The sequence below is a fragment of the Bos mutus genome, chromosome 4 (assembly GCF_027580195.1).
Source record: "Bos mutus isolate GX-2022 chromosome 4, NWIPB_WYAK_1.1, whole genome shotgun sequence".
NCBI classification, from domain to species: domain Eukaryota; kingdom Metazoa; phylum Chordata; class Mammalia; order Artiodactyla; family Bovidae; genus Bos; species Bos mutus.
The window spans coordinates 66,678,563-66,702,124 of record NC_091620.1 but is presented as its reverse complement, the minus strand read 5'-3'; the positions used below and the strand labels follow the sequence as shown (position 1 = coordinate 66,702,124).

At 36.4% G+C, this 23,562-nt stretch overlaps 1 protein-coding gene across 5 annotated transcripts in view; it reads left to right on the top strand.

The window, feature by feature from the left end:
• The window catches only part of TFEC (transcription factor EC), a 99,789-nt gene that overhangs the window by 11,904 nt on the left and 64,323 nt on the right, over positions 1–23,562 (top strand). For all 5 annotated transcript variants that reach the window (XM_070369581.1, XM_070369584.1, XM_005907742.3 and 2 more), the window contains exon 2: positions 18,174–18,425. In XM_070369581.1, the coding sequence (XP_070225682.1) occupies positions 18,246–18,425 (180 nt within the window). In that variant the 5' untranslated portion in view covers positions 18,174–18,245. The remainder of the gene's footprint in view (positions 1–18,173; positions 18,426–23,562) is intronic.

Here is a 23,562-nt window from a genome sequence, read left to right as displayed (position 1 = left end):
CAGCATTGGACCTTGCTTCCATCACCAGTCACATCCATAAGTGGGTGTTGTTTTTGCCTTGGCTCCATCTCTTCATTCTTTCTGGAGTTATTTCTCCACTGATCGCCAGCAGCATATTGGGCACCTACCGACCTGGGAAGTTCATCTTTCAGCGTCCTATCTTTTTGCCTTTTCATACTGTTCATGGGGTTCTCAGGGCAAGAATACTGAAGTGGTTTGCCATTCCCTTCTCCAGTGGGCCATATTTTGTCAGAACTCTCCACCATGACCCGTCCGTCTTGGGTGGCCCTACACAGCATGGCTTATAGTTTCATTGAGTTAGACAAGGTTGTGGTCCATGTGATTAGATTGGTTAGTTTCCTGTGATTGTGGTTTTCAACCTGCTGCCCTCTGATCAGTTTATTTCAGTTCAGTTGCTCAGTCATGTCCCACTCTTTGTGATCCCATGAACCGCAGCAGGCCAGGCCTCGCTGTTCATCACCAACTCCCGGGATTCACTCAAACTCATATCGGTGATGCCATCTAACCGTCTCGTCCTCTGTCGTCCCCTTCTCCTCCTGCCTTCAATCTTTCCCAACATCAGGGTCTTTTCAGATGAGTCAGCTCTTCACATTAGGTGGCCAAAATATTGCAGCTTCAGCTTCAACATCAGTCCTTCCAGTGAACACCCAGGACTAATTTCCTTTAGGATGGATTGGTTGGATCTCCTTGCAGTCCAAGGGACTGTCAAGAGTCTTCTCCAACACCACGGTTCAAAAGCATCAGTTCTTCGGTGCTCAGCTTTCTTTATAGTCCAACTCTCACATCCATACATGACTACTGGAAAAACCATAGCCTTGACTAGACAGACCTTTGTTGGCAAAGAAATGTCTCTGCTTTTTAATATTCTGTCTAGGTTGGTCATAACTTTCCTTCCAAGGAGTAAGAGTCTTTTAATTTCATGGCTTCAATCACCATTTTGGAGCTCAAAAAAATAGTCAGCCACTGTTTCCACTGTTTTCCCAACTATTTGCCATGAAGTGATGGGATTGGATGCCGTGATCTTAGTTTTCTGAATGTTGAGGTTTAAGTGAACTTTTTCACTCTCCTATTTCTTAGTGACCTAGATAACCATAATGATCACTCACCTAGAGCCAGACATCTTACAGTACAAGGTCAAGTGGGCCTTAGAAAGCATCACTATGAACAAAGCTAGTGGAGGTAATGGAATTCCAGTTGAGCTATTCCAAATCCTGAAAGATGATGCTGTGAAAATGCTGCACTCAATAGGCCAGCAAGTTTGGAAAACTCAGCAGTGGCCATAGGACTGGAAAAGGTCAGTTTTCATTCTAATCCCAAAGAAAGGCAATGCCAAAAAATGCTCACTACTGCACAATTGCACTCATCTCACACACTAGCAAAGTAATGCTCAAAATTCTCCAAGCCAGGCTTCAGCAATACATGAACCATGAATTTCCAGATGTTCAATCTGGTTTTTAAAAAGGCAGAGGAACCAAAGATCAAATTGCCAACATCCACTGGATCATCGAAAAATCAAGAGAGTTCCAGAAAAACATATATTTCTGCTTTATTGACTATGCCAAAGCCTTTGTGTGGATCACAAGAAACTGTGGAAAATTCTTAAAGAGATGGGAATACCAGACCACCTGACCTGCCTCTTGAGAAACCTATATGCAGGTCAGGAAGCAACAGTTAGAAGTGGATATGGAACAACAGACTGGTTTCAAATAGGAAAAGGAGTTCGTCAAGACTGTATATTGTCACCCTGCTTATTTAACTTCTATGCAGAGTACATCATGAGAAATGCTGGGCTGGAAGAAGCACAAGCTGGAATCAAGATTGCCAGGAGAAATATCAATAACCTCAGATATGCAGATGACACCACCCTTATGGCAGAAAGTGAGGAGGAACTAAAAAGCCTCTTGATGTAAGAGAAAGAGGAGAGTGAAAAAGTTGGCTTAAAGCTCAACATTCAGAAGATGAAGATCATGGCATCTGGTCCCATCACTTCATGGGAAATAGATGGGGAAACAGTGAAAACAGTGAGAGACTTTATTTTTGGGGGCTCCAAAATCACTGCAGATGGTGATTGCAGCCATGAAATTAAAAGACGCTTACTCCTTGGAAGGAAAGTTATGACCAACCTAGATAGCATATTGAAAAGCAGAGACATTACTTTGCCAACAAAGATCCGTCTAGTCAAGGCGGTTTTTCTAGTGGTGATGTATGGATGTGAGTTAGACTGTGAAGAAAGCTGAGTACCGAAGAATTGATGCTTTTGAACTGTGGTGTTGGAGAAGACTCTTGAGAGTCCCTTGGACTGCAAGGAGATCCAACCAGTCCATTCTAAAGGAGATCAGTCCTGGGTGTTCTTTGGAAGGAATGATGCTGAAGCTGAAACTCCAGGACTTTGGCCACCTCATGCGAAGAGTTGACTCATTGGAAAAGACTCTGATGCTGGGAGGGATTGGGGGCAGGAGGAGAAGGGGACGACAGAGGATGAGATGGCTGATGGCATCATTGACTCAATGGACGTGAGTCTGAGTGAACTCCGGGAGTTGGTGATGGACAGGGAGGCCTGGCGTGTTGCAATTCATGAGGTCGCAAAGAGTCGGACATGATTGAGTGACTGAACTGAACTGAAAAGTGAATCAAGCTAAGTCAACTAATAGTGGGGAAGCAACTCCAACAGTTCTTTCATTAGAGAGTAGAATCAACTGATTCATATACAAATGTGGGAAACATTTTTTCTAATGCTGCGGGTGGAGTTTTACTATCTTTGTATGCTGATAATAAAAAAACATGTAATTGAGAAAATACTCTCCTTGTAATCAAAAGATGTGAAATCAAATTCACTTTTCTGCCTTGTGATTGTGAGTGAGTCTGATAACCTGTTTGAGCTTCAGTTTCTTTATCCATAAAATGAGGATCAGTTCAGTTGCTCAGTTGTGTCCAACTCTTTGTAACCCCAAGGACTGCAGCATGCCAGGTTTCCCTGTCCATCACCAACTCCCAGAGATTACTCAAACTTTTGTCCATTGAGTCTGCGATGTCATCCAACCATCTTATCCTCTGTCGTCCCTTTCTCCTCCCACCTTCAATCTTTCTCAGCATTAGGGTCTTTTCCAGTGAGTCAGTTCTTTGCATCAGGTGGCCAAAGTATTGGAATTTCAGCTTCAGCATCAGTCCTTCCAATGAATATTCAGGACTGATCTCCTTTAGGATGGACTGGTTGGATCTTCTTGCAGTCCAAAGAACTCTCAAGAGTCTTCTCCAGCACCACATTTTGAAAGCATCAATTCTTCCCTGCTTAGCTTTCTTTATAGTACAACTCTCACATATGTACATTACTACTGGAAAAACTATAGCTAGATGGACCTTTGTAGGCACAGTAATGTCTCTGCTTTTTAATATGCTGTCTAGGTTTGTCATAGCTTTTCTTCCAAGGAGCAAGCATCTTTTAATTTGATGGCTACAGTCACCATCTGCAGTGGTTTTGGAGCCCAAGAAAATACAGTTTCTCACTGTTTCCATTGTTTCCCCATCTATGTGCCATGAAGTGATGGGACCAGATGCCATGATCTTAGTTTTCTCAATGTTGAGTTTTAAGCCAACTTTTTCACTCTACTCTTTCACTTTCATCAAGATAAAGGCGTTTAATCAAATTATTGGTTTGATTCAACTTGTGACTGTGGCTACTATTATTTTGCATTCTGGGGCTTTCAACTAGTCCATGAGGTCCTGTGATCAGTCTTCTCAACAAATTAGTATTTCGTGGCTATATACTTACTATAACATAAACAATTTAAGTTGGAATTATATTTTTTTGATTCTAAACAAGAACCGTTCTTCAGTGATAAAGAGAAAGTAAAAGTACAACTTTGTTTGAAGGTCTTTCATACATGAGAACACATTTACTTGGGGAATTTGTTTTATGTAAATAATGTAGTAACAGGTGCCTTTAGACCAGAGAGCCAAAAATAATTCTATGTACTAGTTATGTAAAACAAAGACAAGATAAATTTTACTTTTTTTTCTCCTCCAGAAATACTAGTAGTATCTACAAAAGTTGAAAGATGAAATGTACTTATGAAACAGAGCTATTTTCTGCCATTTGTCAATCATAATGAATAATTTTAAAGTCTCATTTTCAATTAGATTATTTTAATATTTAACAACCTAAAATGCCCCAATCATATTCTTTAGAAAATGGTTAGGCTGGAATACTGCAGTTCTAATGATGACATTTTATTATGATAAAAATGACTTTATTAATTGATGACCATATATCAACTCATAAAGTAGATAAGGGATATAAAAAGTTTTCAAGCCTAAGACAATATAAACCAGTCTGAATTATTTAGAATTTCTTTTTAGAAATAAGCATTTATGGTCCTTTTATTCTTACAAAAATACATGTTTATTTATTGTAAATTAATCTTAAAAACTAAGTGGCCTGTGAATTTCTTTTGTAAGGTCTGCATAAGTTGGCAATATATTGATGTTATCCCAAATTGTACCATTAACATATACTAAAAAATAAAAAAAATATAATGCATTTGTAGCAGAATGATACAAGAGATAACAAGTATTATAGGAAAGTTTGGGTTTTTGTTCCAGATATTCCTATTTATGACTTTGGCTCTATTTTAGAACATGTAAAATGTTTTTTAAAAAATGCATTGATGACTTTCCAAGATATTTGAAATACAACCTTTTAAAGAAATCAGTCTTGTTTCTGCTTTATTTTCTGCATCCTTGAAAGAACATTCACAATTTCATAATAAAAATGATATCAAAATGTCACTATACAGAGGAAGAAAAATAGTACATTTAAGCATTACATGAGAGCTTTGTTTTAAGTTGAAAGTAACTGAAGTATAAAGCTTCATCTAAATACAACGGTTGATTTCTGAAGAAAAATGTCTTTTGTTTTATAATAGTTTCATTAATATATGTTTAGGCCTTAATGAATTTAGATAAACGTGTCTTTTTTTTAGAATTTAAAACTTATTTTACTGAATCTAGCTTAAATAATTAACTTGTATATTTTCACATTTACATGAAAAAAATTTAATCGCATGATAAACTTCTAAAAAGAATATAAACTGGAGTACTGACTTACTTAAATATAGCCATAAACACTAAACTTAAATGTCACAGTTCAGTTCAGTTCAGTCGCTCAGTCATGTCAGACTCTTTGCGATCCCAAGAATCGCAGCACGCCAGGCCTCCCTGTCCATCACCAAATCCCGGAGTTCACTCAGACTCATGTCCATCGAGTCAGTGATGCCATCCAGCCATCTCATCCTCTGTCGTCCCCTTCTCCTCCTGCCCCCAATCCCACCCAGCATCAGAGTCTTTTCCAATGAGTCAACTCTTCGCATGAGGTGGCCAAAGTCCTGGAGTTTCAGCTTTAGCATCATTCCTTCCAAAGAACACCCAGGGCTGATGATCTCCTTCAGAATGGACTGGTTGGATCTCCTTGCAGTCCAAGGGACTCTCAAGAGTCTTCTCCAACACCACAATTCAAAAGCATCTATTCTTCGGCGCTCAGCTTTCTTCACAGTCCAACTCTCACATCCATACATGACCACTAGAAAAACCGCCTTGACTAGACGGATCTTTGTTGGCAAAGTAATGTCTCTGCTTTTCAATATGCTATCTAGGTTGGTTTCCTTCCAAGGAGTAAGTGTCTTTTAATTTCATGGCTGCAATCACCATCTGCAGTGATTTTGGAGTCCAAAAAAATAAAGTCTGACACTGTTTCCACTGTTTCCCCATCTATTTCCCTTGAAGTAATGGGACCAGATGCCATGATCTTCATCTGCTGAATGTTGAGTTTTAAGCCAACTTTTCACTCTCCACTTTTGCTTTCATCAAGAGGCTTTTTAGTTCCTCTTCACTTTCTGCCATAAGGGTGGTGTCATCTGCATATCTGAGGTTACTGATCTTTCTCCGGGCAATCTTGATTCCAGCCTGTGCTTCTTCCAGCCCAGCATTTCTCATGATGTACTCTGCATAGAAGTTAAATAGGCAGGGTGACAACATAAAGCCTTGACGAACTCCTTTTCCTGTTTGGAACCAGTCTGTTGTTCCATGTCCAGTTCTAACTGTTGCTTCCTGACCTGCATATAGGTTTCTCAAGAGGCAGGTCAGGTGGTCTGGTATTCCCATCTCTTTAAGAATTTTCCATAGTTTGTTGTGATCCACACAGTCAAAGGCTTTGGCATAGTCAATAAAGCAGAAATAGATGTTTTTCTGGAACTCTCTTGATTTTTCGATGATCCAGCGAATGTTGGCAATTTGATCTCTGTTTCCTCTGCCTTTCCTAAAACTAGCTTGAACATCTGGAAGTTCACGGTTCACATATTGCTAACAGTATCAAAATAAAATTTTATAACTGACCAATTCTTTCCTATTAAGGGAAGAATACATCTTTCATGTATTCAGTTGGTTTATTGAATTGGAAAGAACATTTGCTCATCTATTATTTCTCCAAGAGAGAAAATGCTTAATTTTAATTTATGATATGCTGTAATTTCTGAAAATAAAATAGTTAAATATTGTACTGAAGTTTTAGAAAATAATTGCAGAGGACCAACTGAGTATTTATGATAGTATATTCCACCACAGCCTCCAGCATCCAAAACAGCATCCCATAATCAAACACTATTGTACCTTCAGCTGTGCATATGAATATCTACTGTTAGAGGGCTAAAGAAGGGTTATAGGGTTGTCTCATTTCAGGTTTGATTTTACCACCAAATGAGTTTGTGCCAAAGTTAAAAAAAACTCCTACTTCTAAAACTTTTTGGATTTTGGAATTGTAGCTAAGAGGTGGGAAACTGAGAATATTAGAATTGTAGTGTTATTGGACTAGGAAAATAGCTCTGTATTTACACTAAGAGATTGAATGCATAATTTTGGAAATAGGGCAAACTAATAGCTATTTTGTTAAAGAGGATTTACCTGACAATGTAACACACACAAACTTCAAATAAGCATTTTGCAAAATGTGAGGGAGAAATTACTGGAACCCAGGGGAAAAATAAAAGTTTAGAATCAGAATAGATTTCCCTATGTGTAATTAGAACTTGTGAGTTCACCATCTTTGACACTAGGCTGTCTTTTATCTTCTCTTCTGTACATCCTCCAAAGATCATCTTGGTTATCACTTAAGCATAAATGTTTTGTAAACTTTATTCACAACTCATACCTTACCTCTGAATTCCAGACCCGTGTATGCAGCCGTGTACTTCACATACCTTCTTGGGTACCTTCAAAACATCACAAACTCAGTGTGTTCAAAACTAAACTTATGATTCTTTGTTGCCCTAAAAAAACCCAGTCTTCTCTGTGAAGAGCATCACTATCTATTCAGTCACTTAAGCCAGAACCTCAGATGTCATTTTTTAATCCATTTCTAAACATCTCTTGACTCCATATATTTGTTTCCATGTGACTGACAACCCTTATCACATGACCCTAATTCAAGCAGCCCTTTTTTCTCTCCTAGATTCTCATATTTTGCCCCTCTAAAATTCATCCACTTAACTGTTACTGCCATCATTCTTGTGATAAAGAAAATAAGATATCTTTATATACTGAAAATATTGCATGAATTCATGAATTGGCCCTGCTGATCTTCTCAGCCTTATATCACACTCTGGTCTAGTCATGTCATCTCCTTTCAGTGCATTTTTCTCATCTCATTTCTTCCCACCAGGGTCTTCCCACATGCTTCTTTATCTCCATGGAATGTTTTTTTTCCCTATACTCTGCCTCTCCTTCCTTCTTACTCACCCTCCGATCTAACCATACCATTCCTTCTTTAGGGAAATTGTCCCTAACTTCTGTCCAGATGATCTTTTTCTACAAGATCATAGGCATGTGCATCTCGCTTGTCCCTCACTTGTAATACTTGAAAGTATAGATTAAAGTCTGTCTCTTCCACCTGTTCGTAAACTTCATGAGGAGTGGGACCATGTTTCAATTTGCTCACCATTTTTCCCACACAACTGGCTCTCTATATAGGCATATACATATTTATTAAGTGAATGAATCAGTGAAATTAATAGCAGAAACTATCATTTGAATGATTTATTCCCATTTTATTGAGGCCTTTCTGCTTGATTTTGTGACACCTTTTACTTTCATAGGGTTTATCATATTGTGTTATAATTATATTTTAATTATCTATCTCTTCTAGTAGACTGTGAACTCTGAATACTGGGTTGTACCTATTTTGTTCATAATTACATCCCCAGAGCTTATCACAGTAGTGTAAAACCTGATGTGTAGTAGGCACTCAAATATTTGTAGAATTAATGAATGCTAAGCCTATAAATGCAATGTCATATATATTTTAAAACATTATCACTTAAGTTATCTGCATTTTTCATATTAACTTATTTCAGTTAGTGGTGATATTGCAACGTGACTTTAATGTGTGTGTGTGTGGCTATTGTGTCATTTTGAAGTCAGTAGGAAGTGGTTAGTGTCTGATGTGATTCTTAGTTGATACTTATTGGTCTCAATTTCTAAATACACATATTCTTAAAAAGCAGATAAACTTCAGTCATTTCTGGCATTTGTTCTAATTCTTTTAAAGAGGTAGAGGTATGCATGTGTGCTTGCTAAGTCGCTTCAGTCGTTTCCAGCTCATTGCAACCCTATGCACTTAGCTCGCCAGGCTTCTCTGTCCATTTGTATTCTCCAGGCAAGAATACTGAAGTGGGTTGCCATTCCCTCCTCCAGGGGATCTTCTGTACTCAAGGGTCGAACCTGAGTCTCTTATGTCTCTTGCACTGGCAGAAGGATTCTTTACCACTAGTGCCAGCTGGGATACAAAATGTAATTTTCCTGAGATGCTGCTGCTGCTAAGTCACTTCAGTCGTGTCGGACTCTAAGTAAATCAAAGCAAGTATAGGTGGAGCTAGATGGAGTTGTTAGGGAAACTAACATTTTACAGTAAAAATATGAGGGCTTGTGGAGTGCAAGCATTTTTCCTGCTAGAATACTATTGAATTAGGAACACTCTGCTTAATAATATTCATGCTTCTTTAAAGTCTCTTAAGTGTGGGCCTCTTCTAAAGACACACCATTGGAATTATCCAAATTCAAATGATTGGGAGTGAAAGAATATGTTACAATCACATTTTATATTATTATCCATTGAATAGCTTTGGATTATATAATGTTCAGCTGAAATATGCTGACAGCTATTTAGAAATCTAAGTAAAACTTTTGATGAACCCAGCCTACTTTGTTCAGTAGTTATATCTCAATCAGACAAGCTCGACTGTATAATTTTAGGTTTAGTCAAGATGAGATTTATGGGTATATCATATCCAAAGACTGCTGTGAAGAAAGTATGATTTGAAGAAATGAGTTATTAATCTTTGCTACAGAATATTAACAATGTCATGTGGCTTTTATGAGTAGGTATCTAGGAGGTAGTAGATTCATAAGCTCCCCAAAATAGATTTCTTCTTATGTACCTCTGCTACTGGGAACATAATTAATAGTTACCTATTACTCATGAAATCCAAGCTTTTCCTTCATTTATTAAATTCAACCTTAGTACAAAATTAGCAAAATTAAATAAGTACTGTCATGTTGTAGTGAATGAGATTGTCTGTCTTGCTTTTTTATGTGTATATACATGCTTGTCGGAGAAGGCGATGGCTCCCCACTCCAGTACTCTTGCCTGGAAAATCCCATGGGCAGGGGAGCCTGGTGGGCTGCAGTCCATGGGGTCACGAATAGTCAGACATGACTGAGCGACTTCACTTTCACTTTTCACTTTCCTGCACTGGAGAAGGAAATGGCAACCCACTCCAGTGTTCTTGTCTGGAGAATCCCAGGGATGGGGGAGCCTGGTGGGCTGCCGTCTATGGGATCGCACAGAGTTGGACACGACTGAAGTGATGCAGCAGCAGCAGCAGCATACATACTTATGTGGTGGTAGTACATGTGTTTTTGTTTACTATGACCAAATAGTAAATATGTATAAAATAAATGTATTTCTTGCTGAATATGTTTCTGTTTCTGTTTTTGCAAGTAGTCATGCCTGACTGTTTTTTTTTTTTTTGCGAGTCAAATTAATGATGATAAAATGTTATTGAGACAATTGCTTGTGTGATGTTTGCCACCACTTTTTAGTTTTGAATTTCAAAAGGCCAGTACCCAGAAGGTGTTTCATCTCCTCCCAGGTTCTGTGCCCTCAGTTAAGATAAGCGGTCTCCAGGTGGATGGTGACACATGGGTCACAGACCTGCTTTCTGGAAAGGAATGATTTTCCCTTGGGACTAGCTTTAACAAAGAGCACATTCTCACTGCTGAGTGAATGTTGAAAGAATTAGCTGATGGCTTTTATAATTATCTTATGATTTCTCTGTAAAAAGATAACTTTTTAAAGAGGCTATCTTATATATATTTGCATAAATATGAATTATGTTTAAAAGTTTTTATATGATTTGTACCAATACTTAAGAATATATGATAACAGTAGACAATATCATAGACAGAGAATCACAGGGTTGATGAAGTCCTTTGCAGTTTTTGTTTTTTTGTACAGCCACCCATCGAATTGTTTCTAAAATTTCCTCCCACAAAATACCCTTCCTGTTGCTATCCACTAGATAGGATCTGAAACTCATCTGAGGACTAAGTCAAAAGGCTATAGTGTGGAACAATGAAATGTAAATTGGGATAATTCATGTGGCAACCCACTCCAGTACTCTTGCCTGGAAAATTCCATGGACAGAGGAGCCTTGTAGGCTACAATCCATGGGGTCACAAAGAGTCGGACACGACTGAGCGGCTTCACTTCACTTCACGTGAGAATAAGAATGCCTCCACATGTGAACATAGAGAGCTCTTCTAGCCAGAACTGCTTGCCTGGCCTGTATTACTCCACAGCTCTACTACCTACCAGGAGATTTTAAATACAAACACAAATAGGGCCACATAACACTTTGTTAGTTTTAATTTCTAACAATATTTACTGATTTATATAGGTGAAACCATCCAAGATTGATCTAAACTCTGGAATTTAAAATAAACCTCAGATATCAGATATTCTTAATCATCTTCTGCTGTGTCAGAGAATATCTGACTTTTTGTCTGTAGTATTGGCCGGCTTGCTCATGGATTTCCATCATTCTCTCAATAATCAGAATTTTCCTGCATCTATTCTAGTCTAAAAATAGGAATAGAAATTAAAAAAAACATAAACACATATATTTTGCATTTGTGATTCTCCAGTGATTATATTTTCTACAACCAGAATAATGCTTTTTTCCTCTTCTTGACCAACTTCTTTAGCCTCTTGTACTTGTAGGAATTTGTGTATTTCTAATTAAAAAAAATTCTTCAATTGACCCATTAAGTACATTCCCTCGGTTATCTTATTAATGAATGTAAGCATTTTTATAGCATATCAACACATGCATTTCTAGTTTTTAAAAAGATCCACAGCTCTCTATTAGATTATGAGAGCTTAACTACATTTGAAACACATTAAAAAAATAATTGGATGTTTTAAGCTGTTTCATTTTTGTAACTCCAAATAATGGAACTTCTGAAAAAAACATAATTTCTATCAAAAGCCTAGCTTGAGAAAACTGATATTGGGTTTATGATCTAACCAGCTGATCATCTAGGTTAGTGTGCTTAAATATGGAGTCTGCTGTATAAATTGGTTTGGAAAACATTGTTCCACCTGCTCTAAGTGTGATCTCTGGTATCTAAGGGTCAAGTCACATTAGTATAAAGTTTTATGTTTGGGCTTTCACTTGAGATGATTCATATTATGCTTTGGGCTTTTGATCAAGAATAAATGTGGTGGAAGTTATGGTGCTTGGCCAACATTATCCCCTTCATGACTGAATTACACTTGCTTCCATCTGATCCTGCTTCCCTCATTCTGTTGTCGAACTGGTTTTGAGAGCAGCCCCCAATAAACCTCCCATAGTCAAGTTTCAGATTGTTCCTGGATGACTCTTTTTAGATAATAAATAAATATATATATATATTTAAATCTGAGCATGTAAAGAATTTCACTGCACATATTACAAATCTGCTACTAGAATTTTATCAATTATGTCTTTTATGAAAAAATCTAGTTTATAAATTCTTGGATATTTTTCTGAAAAATATATGTCTTCCCTAAGAGCTGGCATGATTTAATTACTTTTAAGAAATATACATTAGGTTGAATTATAACTGTGGAAAATTCTTTAAGAGATAGGAATACCACACCACCTTACCTGCCTCCTCAGAAACCTGTACACAGGTCAAGAAGCCACAGTTAGAACCAGACATGGAACAACGGACTGGTTCAAAATTGGGAAAGGAGTATGTCAAGGCTGTATATTGTCACCCTGCTTATTTAACTTATATGAAGAGTACATCATGTGAAATTCCCAGCTGGATGAAGCACAAGCTAGAATCAAGAATGATGGGAGAAATATCAATAACCTCAGATATGCAAATTACACCACCTTTATGGCAGAAAGCAAGAGGAACTAAGGAGCCTCTTGATGAAAGTGAAAGATGAGAGTGAAAAAGTTGGCTTAAAACTCAACACTCAGAAAACAAAAATCGTGGCATCTGGTCCCATCACTTCATGGCAAATAGATGGGGAAACGATGGAAACAGTGTCAGACTTTATTTTCTTGGGCTCCAAAATCACTGCAGGTGGTGACTGCAGCCATGAAATTAAGATGCTTGTTCCTTGGTAGAAAAGCTATGACAAAGCTAGACAACATATTAAAAAGCAGAGACATTACTTTGCCCACAAAAGTCTGTGTAATCAAAGCTATGGTTTTTCCAGTAGTCATGTATGGATGTGAGAGCTGGACAATAAAAAAGGCTGAGTGCTGAAGAATTGATGCTTTTGAACCGTGGTGTTGGAGAAGACTCTTGAGAGTCCCTTGGACTGCAAGGAGATCAAACCAGTCAATCCTAAAGGAAATCAATCCTGAATATCATTACAGGGACTAGTGCTAAAACTGAAACTCCAATACTTTGGCCACCTGAGGCAAAGAACTGACTCCTTGGAAGAGGTCCTGATGCCTGAAAGATTGAAGGCAGGAGGAGAAGGGGATGACAGAGGATAAGATGGTTGGATGGCATCACCAACTCAATGGACATGAGTTTGATCAAGCTCTGGGAGATGGTGAAGGACAGGGAAGCCTGGTGTGCTGCAGCCCATGGGATTGCAAAGAGTTGGAAACAACTGAGTGACTGAATAACAATATGGAACAGACATTTTGTAGATCAAAATGGTCAAGTATCTGTGATTCCAGAAGGTTCCACCTAATATGTTTTAATAATTTTCCCTTTTCCTTTGTTGTCAGGATGCTCATGGGTAAATCTGGTACTCAGCTGCAATATTAATCTTCAGCCTACATCTAATTGTGTAAATACCTTTCACCACATTTACATGTGTGTGTGCTCAGTTGCTCAGTCATGTCCAACTCTTTGTGACCCCATGGACTGTAGTCCACCAGGCTCCCCTGGCCATAGAATTTTCCAGACAAGACTACTGGAGTGGGTTGCCTTTCCCTACTCCACACTACATTTACAGCTCATAGTTATTTATAATATTTTGGAAAATAGGGAGAATAAAGTAAATAAATCCTTTTAAATGAAATAAAACGATTTCTGCACATAGACAGTCTTGAACTTAAGCTGATCATTATTTTTAGTTTGCAGTAACAGCATTCCAGAGAGATAATGTTGAGACATAATTCAGAGATTATGAAAACAATAATAATAATTATTATTATTTGAGTAATTCAGAGTTCAAGAGATGTGTTTTACTTATTATTTTTAATAGCAAAACTTCCTTACATCTTAGTGGTCTTAATCTCTTTGATAATCTAAAGAACCAATTCACAATCTGCAACTGCTCTGGCCTTACAGGTGAAGGCTTTGAAACTCTGATTATGGTTTACCTCCCAGGTGGCTCAGTGGTAAAGAATCCACCTGCCAAGTGGGAGGCATGGGTTCAACTTTGGGCCTGGAAGATCCCCTGAAGAAGAAAATGGCAACCTACTTCAGTATTTTTGCCTGGGAAATCCCATGGACTGAGGAACCCGGGAGGCTACAGTCCATGGGGTCACAAAAGAGTCAGGCTTACTGACTTTACATTACTGAGCTTTTTGCTTTGTGTTCCAGTAATTTCAATCAGGAACCAATATCCTGTAGTGCTTAGGGAGCCAGGCCCTGTATTCCGACTCCCCCTTGCCAGTGGAATGATGACAGCCACGCCATTTAACCTTTCTAAGTCCTAGTGTCTTCAATTATAATGTAGATATTATTGATATCTATATCCTAAGACTGTAACAAAAAGTAAATGAAATAATATGTATAAAATGCTTAGCAGAGTGCTTGATACTTGTTGCATATTTCTACATTTATCATTATTGTCATTTTTGCTGTAGTTGATATTAATATTGCCCAAGTATATTGTAAATTTCTAGAGCCCTAGGGTCACAGCTATGACTTCCCATGGACACTTGATGTAACACAAACTGAAATAAGTACTCTAATGATGCTTTTAGCATCAATGAATGGTGAAAAATTAGTTAATGAAAGTTGTATATTCTGATTCAACATACTTTTCTTAGAAAAATATACAGTGTTCTTTAGCATTCATTTGCATTGTGTGAAAATCAATCAGATTTGTGAATCTGAAAATGTTATTTATAATGTATATTTTGTAGATGTATGTGGATTAAGAAGGATTAATTTAAAACTGTAGAATAATCTAAATAGCTACCCTAAAAAATTACCACTGGCATTTTAATGAAATGTTATTTTACAACTTAAAGCTCATAGCAATATAATTAGTAATATGTGTAATCTTTATTACCAATCTTAATCTTTTTTATATGACTGAAAAATTATTTTATGGTAGTACAATTAAAATAATGCTAAAAATGTCAGCATAACAGAATTAAACTGAAGTAACTACTACAATATTGTAACCCAAACCAGCTAATTTAAATGCAAAATCCTTTGTAAAGGCTATTTATCTGAGCTAATGCATGTTAAGGGATTTAAGGAGTAGATTATGAAACTGAAATAAAAGGAAAAATAAGCACTGTACAGCAATCTTTGCTATTGTTTAACATGAGGGAAATATTAAATAGGGTTATATATAGGCCACTTGAGGAAAATGTATTAGAAGCCATATTGCAGCATAGTAAATATAACGGGGACTGGTGGGCAATCCTATTTTCAGAGGCTTTTAAAGGGAAAGCTTAGAATACTTAAAGTTGTCCTTATACAAATAATGGTATATCATTAAGTATGATAATTAGACTGAAGATGCCCAGAATTTTAAGTCTATGTTTTGAAAGAGGAATTTCAAAATACTGGATAGTTGCTTAGTTGGCACATGACACTAGTTAGATTTTTCTCTGAATGCTTTTCTTTCTGTCAATTCATAATGACTTTAGTAAAGTATTGTTATTATAAAGTGAGAATACAGAAGGGTTTAAAATTAAGATTTTTTAAAGCTGAAAATGAACTCAGTATCAAACATTGAAAATATAGAAAATTGAAAAAAAATCACCTAGGTTTTCATCACCTGTAAAGTATCAGACAACGTTTAGTATATTTATTTCTAGTCTCTGTTCCTTCATGGATAATTTTTAAACTTTTAATTAAAAATAATTATAATTATATTCAATATAATATTTATATGTAATACAAAGGAATCTAGGAGATATATAAAAATCCTTAATAATAGTGAATTAGCTGTATATTCCTTATATTATTTTAGTCATTCTTATCAGATCCTCAAAAAGTTTTGATGCCTATATATTTATTCCAGGTTTGGTACCAGTTGCATGTTATTTTAATGGCTGTTCTTAAACAGTTAGTTAACATTTAAAATATTTTCAGTTCAGGTCAGTCGCTTAGTCATGTCCGACTCTTTGTGACCCCATGGACTGCATCATGCCAGGCCTCCCTGTCCATCAACTCCCAGAGTTTACTCAAACTCATGTCCATCAAGTTGGTGATGCCATCCAATGATCTCATCCTCTGTTGTCCTCTTCTCCCACCTTCAATCTTTCCCATCATCAGGGTCTTTTCCAGTGAGTCAGTTCTTCGCATCAGGTGGCCAAAGTATTGGAGTTTCAGTGTCAGCATCAGTCCTTCCTATGAATAGTCAGGACTGATTTCTTTTAGGATTGACTGGCTTGATCTTGAGGTCCAAGGGACTCTCAAGAGTCTTTTCCAACACGACAGTTCAAAAGCATCAATTCTTCAGTGTACAGCTTTATTTATAGTCCAACTCTCACATCCATACATAACTACTGGAAAAACCAAAGCTTTGACTAGGCGAACATTTGTTGGCAAAGTGATGTCTCTGCTTTTTAATATGCTGTCTAGGTTGGTCACAGTTTTTCTTCCAAGGAGCAAGTGTCTTTGAAATTCATGGCTGCAGTCACCATCTGCAGTGATTTTGGAGCCCCCCAAAATAGTCTCTCACTGTTTCCATTGTTTCCCCATCTGTTTGCCATGAAGTGATGGGACCGGATACCATGACCTTTGTTTTTGAATGTTGAATTTTAAGCCAACTTTTTCACTCTCCTCTTTCACCTTCATCAAGAGGCTCTTTAGTTCTTCTTTGCTTTCTGCCATAAGGTGGTGTCATCTGCATATCTGAGGTTGTTGATATTTCTCCTGGAAATCTCAATTCCAGCTTGTGCTTCATGCAGTCCAGCATTTCTCATGATGTACTTTGCATATAAGTTAAATAAGCAGGGTGACAATATGTAGCCTTGACATACTCCTTTCCCAATTTGAAACTAGGATGTTGTTCCATGTCTGGTTCTAACTGTTGCTTCTTGACTTGCATGCAGATTTCTCAGGAGGCAGGTCAGGTGGTCTGGTATTCCCATCTCTTGAAGAAAATTCCACATTTTGTGGTGATCCACACAGTCAAAGGCTTCTGCATAGTCAATGAAGCAGAAGTAGATGTTTTTTTTTTGGAACTCTCTCACTTTTTCAATGATCCAACAGATGTTGCCAATTTGATCTCTGGTTCCTCTGGCTTTTCTAAATCCAGCTTGAACATCTGGAAGCTCATGGTTCACGTACTGCTGAAGCCTGGCTTGGAGAATTTTGAGCATTACTTTGCTAGTGTGTGAGATGAGTGCAACTGTGTGGTAGTTTGAACATTCTTTGGCATTGCCTTTCTTTGGGATTGGAATGAAAACTGACCTTTTCCAGTCCTGTGGCCACTGCTGAGCTTTCCAGATTTGCTGGCATATTGAGTGCAGCACTTTCACAGCATCATCTTTTAGGATTTGAAATAACTGGAATTCCATCACCTCCCTAGCTTTATTTGTAGTGATGCTTCCTAAGGCCCACTTGACTTCGAATTCAAGGATGTCTGATCACACCATCATGATTTTCTGGGTTGTGAAGATCAAAAATGATCTTCTGTGTATTATTGCCACATCTTCTTAATATCTTCTGTTTCTGTTAGGTCCATACCATTTCTGTCCTTTATTGAGCCCATCTTTGCATGAAATGTTCCCTTGGTATCTCTAATTTTCTTGAAGAGATCTTTAGACTTTTCCATTCTATTGTTTTCCTATATTTCTTTGCATTGATTGCTGAGAAAGTCTTTCTTATCTCTCCTTGCTATTCTTTGGAACTCTACATTCAAATGAGTATATCTTTCCTTTTCTCCTTTGCTTTTCACTTCTCTTCTATTTCTCTTCTCTTCTATCTTTTCACTTCTCTTCACTTCATAGCTATTTGTAAGGCCTCTTCAGACAACCATTTTGCCTTTTTGCATTTCTTTTCCTTGGGGATGGTCTTGATCCCTGCCTCCTGTACAGTGTCACAAACCTCCATCCATAGTTCATCAGGCACTCGTCTATCAGATCTAATCCCTTGAATCTAATCCCTGTCTATCAGATCTAATCCCTTGAATATTTACTAAAATATTTTAGTAAACTGTAAATTATTCCTTAAAACTATAATCCATTAATATGTAAATTATGACAGATGTATAGATAATAAATAAGAAAGAAACTGGACATTATAGTGTTTGCTGTCATGATTCAGTTGTCAAAAGTGGAACTCCTTTACCAGATGATGCTACACATTGCATATGTTTGTTTTCTATTTGGTAGGTCCCAGCACACTTTGAAAGTCCTGCAAGGACTCAGCTACAGAAGGTTCAGCGACAGCAAGTAAAACCCTTCATGACCCTTGACCACCAGATTCTCAACCAAAGTTTTAAAAGGTCACATCCTCCCACGCCAAGCAGTGAACTTCTGGTGCAGCATGGACACCCGTCTCCCGAGAGTGACACTGGTCTCACTGGAAATCCACTCACCAAGTTGCTAACTCTTGGCAAAGAAGATGACAATACAGAATGGCATGTATGTCTAATGACTAACTTAAGAAAATATATAGTTTTTTGAAAAAAAAAAAAAAAACACTTCAAGAAATTGAAGTCAATATTTTTATAGTAAACATTCTATATGCAAATTCCTTTAACAAAAGGATATCTTATTAATTTTTAATAATTAGTTATTCCCATAAGAATTGTTATGCATAAAATATAACAATTCACTTTAAAATTTTTATTTCAGTTTGTATCAATGTGAGTCAAAATTGGTTAAGAAAATTTAGCTTGAATTGTACTGGTTTTCTGATAGCTTTAGTTAAAACATTTATCAACAGTTACATTTTCTGAAGTACCCATTAAGACAAAATAAGTGGAATTTAAATAGTAGTAAAAATTTACTCTAGAAATGTTTATCAGAATGAGACTAATAGTCTTCTTGCACTTAATATTTTATAGTATTGTATCTGAGTTTTTAATTACTGATTATTCATTCCTTTCTATTTTCAACAAATACTTGCTTTCCATTTACTAAGTAAGAGAAAATTTGAGGTGCTGAAGATATAAAATGAATGAATGTTTAGCTTTGTGGCGTTCAGAATTACTGTGACTTGCTTGTAAATGGACCTTAAAAAAATCCTGAAAAATCAGTAGAAGTGGGAAAGAAATAATATTTCAATGTAGAAAACCTATATCAATAACTGAGTTTTCTATTCTTTTCTTTTTTTCCATTTGATTAGTTAGATGAAGCCGTGGTCCTATTTGCTCCTAGATTTAATCTACCAATCTACATTCCTGGTGATTTTTACTGAATTCAGGTCACTGCTTTTTTTTTTTTTTTTCACATTTTTCAAAGGAATTTATTAAGAAACGGGGGAAATTTAAAGTACACAATCAAAGGAATCAAAGCGTTTACAACATAGCTTCTTCAGGCCAAGGGAAATCTATAGTCTCCAGGTGCAAAAGAATAATACTCAATATCTAAGTATTTAAATTCCAAATGATAGAGGAAAATTTTCTTTTGCAAATTTTATGTTAATCTAGAAAAGAGAAAAGAGGAAAGATCTAGTAGATTGTTTAATAAAATATAAAGCAATCACAAAACATGACTAGTTAAAATCCAAAACTGAATATAAATCTCTACATGTATATTTACTTAAACTTTTCAGTAACAAGTATATAAAAATTTTTCCAAAAAAAATGTAGAACTAGATTCTCTGTTCACTCTATGAAGGTCATAAAAATATATGTAAGATGAGAATCATCTGTTCATCTGTATAGTAAATATTAGAACTCACCCAATACAATTGTCTTATAATTTTCTTCTTTCAAAGTTTTCAAAGTTTTTCCCTTGTGTGGAAGGTTGATTTACAAAGGAAAAAACAAATTCCAAAAGATATGCATATGCCTGTCAATTCTAGGCAAAACCCAGAAAATGATCAGAGTATGTATCTTATGAAATATGATGCTGTGATCGTACAGTGGTTAGTACTCTGTGTTGTGAAATATGTTTTCTAAAAAATGAGAAAGGATGAGTAACATATGTTAATTTTCTTAGTAAGCAGTTTTATTTCTTAGGAACACAGCTTTCCTTTTATTTTATAATAAGGTTGTACATTATATGAGAAATTTACCTGATCTTAGGGGTCCTTTAGGTGGTGTCAGTCAAAAGGAGTTGCGTGGCTGGGAAGGGTAGAAAGCTCCAATATGTGCCGTGGTCTAGGGACAACATGCACGCTGGCTGCAGATAAACATTTTTTAAATTTTTAACCATTTTTCTTTAAACTGTGTATTAAAAGGCTCTTCTGTCATTAATGTCCAGTTAATCATAGTTTTATTTCATCTGTTATAGTTTTAATGTGTTTTTGAATTTAATTTATCATAGACACATTTTCACATACTGCCATCAATTCCAGTTTTGCTGCCTTTAGTAGCTAAGATACATCCTACTTTTTTGCCATTTCCTGATATTCTTTGATTAGTTCTAGGAGTCCTTGTCCCAAAGCAGAAAGTGTGCAGTCTTTAGAGTCAGACAGCATGAGGTTAAAACCACCACTTACTAGTTGTGGGGTCTCAATCCTTAACCTCTCTTACTAACATTTCTACAGCTTGAAGAGTTCTTTTGATACTTACATTTTCTGGGTGGGTTGTAGGGAACTTCTGTGATCTTTTACTTTTATGATTAAATTATTTTTTATTGAGGAATATTTGACATAATAACTGTATACGTTTGAGGCATATAGCATGATGATTTAATATGCATATATTGTGAAGTGATTAACCACAATAAATTCAGTTAACATCCATCTTGTCATGTAGACACAATAAAAGAAAAAGAAGAGAAAAGAAGAAAAAAAAAGTCCTCTTGAAAACTTTCCTGTATATCATATAACATTGTTAAATACAGTTGTCGCATTGTGTGCATTATACCCCTAGTAGTTATTTATCTTATAATTTTAGTTTGGATCTTGTGACCACCTTTCTCCAATTCCATACCACATTCCGCCACCCCACTTCTGGTAGCTACAAGTCTGATCTCTTTTTCTATGAGGTTTTTTTGTTTTTGTTTCATAATCCATATATAAGTGAGATCACACACTATTTGTCTTTCTCTGTCTGACTTATTTCACTTGGCATAATGCCCTCAAGGCCTATTCATGTTGTTGCCAATGATAGGATTTCCTTGTTTTTTTCATGCCTAAATGGCATTCTTGTTTATTTCACAGTTTCTTTAGCCATTCACTGATGGAAGGACACAGGTTGCTTTCATATCTTGGTTTTGTAAATACTATGAACATGGGGCTGCAGATATCTTTTCAAGGTATTGTTTTTATTAGCTTTGGGTATATTCCCAGGAGTGGAATTTCGTTATCATATGGTAGTTCTAGTTTTAATTTTTTTGAGGATCCTGAATACTGTTTTCTATAGTAGCTGTATCAATTTACAATCTCACCAATATCATAAAAGGGTAACCTTTTCCCCACATTCTTGCCAGCATTATTATCTTATCTTTTTGTGATTGGTATTCTCACAGGTATAAGGTGATATCTCATTGTGGTCTGAATTTGCATTCCCCTAATAACTAATGACGTTAAGCATCTTTTCATGTACCTGTTGCCCTTTTGTTTATTTTTCTTTGGAGAAATATGTATTCAGCTCCTTCTCTCATTTTTTAAATTGCATTTTTACTGTTGTTTTAGGAGCTTTTCTATAGGTCTTGGTTATTAATTCCTTATCAGATGTATGGTTTGCAGACATTTTTTTCCCCTTTCCATAGGTTGATCACTGGTGAATTATGCTTTTAATATGCACTGAGTTTAGTTTGCTAGTATCTTATTGAAAACTTTTGCATCTATATTCATCAGGGATATTGGCCTGTAGCTTTCTTTTTTAGTAATCTCATTTTCTGATTTTAGTATCAGGATAATGCTGGCCTCATAAAATCAGTTAGAGAGTGTTCCTTCCTCTTTGATTTTTTGGGAAGACTTTGAGAAGGATTGGTGTTTATTCTTCTTGAAATGTTTGGTAAAATTCACCAGTGAAGCCATCTGGTCCTGGGTTTTTCTCATTGGGGAATTTTTTATTACTAATTTAATTCAATCTCCACTAGTAATTGGTATATTCAGATTTTCTACTTCTTCTTGATTCAGTCTTAATAAGTTTTATGCTTCTAAGAACTTTTCCATTTCTTCTAGGTTTCACAATTTTTTGAAAAATATAGTTGTTCTGTGTTGCCCTTTATGATCCTTTGAATTTGTTCAAATCTACTGTTTCTTTATTGATTCTCTGTGTGGATAATCTGTCCATTGTTGAGAGTGGTAAAAAGTCTTCAGATATTATTGTTTATAATTATTATACTGTTTATTTTTCTCATTAGCTCTGTTAGTTGTTGCTTTATATATTTATATGCTCTGATGTTGGGCTCATAAATTGTTATATCAGTTTGTTGTATTGACCGCTTTACCTTTATATAATGACTTCCCTTGTTTCTCTCTCTCTTTTTTTTTTTTTTTTTGCCATTTTTAGTTTTGTCTGTTTTGTCTGATGTAATCAATGTAAACGATTCCTACTTTCTTTTAGTTGCCATTGTTTGAAATGTCTTTTTCTATCCCTTCACTCTCAATCCCTGTTTGTCCTTACAGTGAAAGTGAGTCTCCTAGAGACAGTGGTTGTTGAATCTTTTTTTTTTAATCCACTCATTCACACTATGTCTTTGAATTGGATAATTTAATCTGTTTATATTTAAAACAATTACTAATAGGTAAGGGCTTGTGTGTGCTTGCGCTCAGTCATGTCTGACAACCTCCTGGACTGTAGCCCACCAGGTTCCTCTGTTCGTGGAATTTTCCAGGCAAGAATACTGGAGTGAATTGCCATTTTCTACTCTGAGGGATCTTTCTGACCCAGGGATCAAACCTGTGTCTCTTGCATCTACTGCCTTGGCAGGCACCACCTAGGAAGCTGTAAGGGCTTACTACAACAAAATGTTATTAGTTGCTTTCTGGTTGTTTGGTAGCTTCAACAGTCTCTGTTTCTTATCCTGCTATCTTTTTGTTTTGTTTTGTTTTGTCTTTTGGAATCAACATACTTTGACTTCTTTATCAAGTTCTTTTGTGTAATTAGTATAAGATTTTCCCTGTGTTTTCCACGTGCTCAGTTGCTTCAGTCTCTTGCAACAATCAACTGTAGTGATCCAGGTACGGGATTCTTCAGGCAGGATGCTGGAGTGAGGATGCTATGCCCTTCTCCAGGGGATCTTCCCAATTCACAGACTGAACCCCTGTCTCTTATGTCTTCTGTGTTGGCAGATGGGTTCTTTACCTCTAGCACCACTAGAGGTATCTATCTAGCTGTGTCATAACTTTTCTTCCAAGGAGCAAGGGTCTTTTGATTTCATGGCTGAAATCACCACCTGCAGTGATTTTGGACCCCAAGAAAATAAAGTCTGTCACTGTTTCCATTGTTTCCCCATCTATTTGCCATGAAGTGATGGAACTGGCCACGATCTTCATTTTCTGAATGTTGAGTTTTAAGCCAACTTTTCCACTCTCCTGTTTTATTTCCATCAAGAGGCTTTTTAGTTCCTCTTCACTTTCTGCCATAATGGTTGTGTCATCTGCATATCTGAAGTTATTGATATTTCTCCCTGCAATCTTGATTCCTGTTTGTGC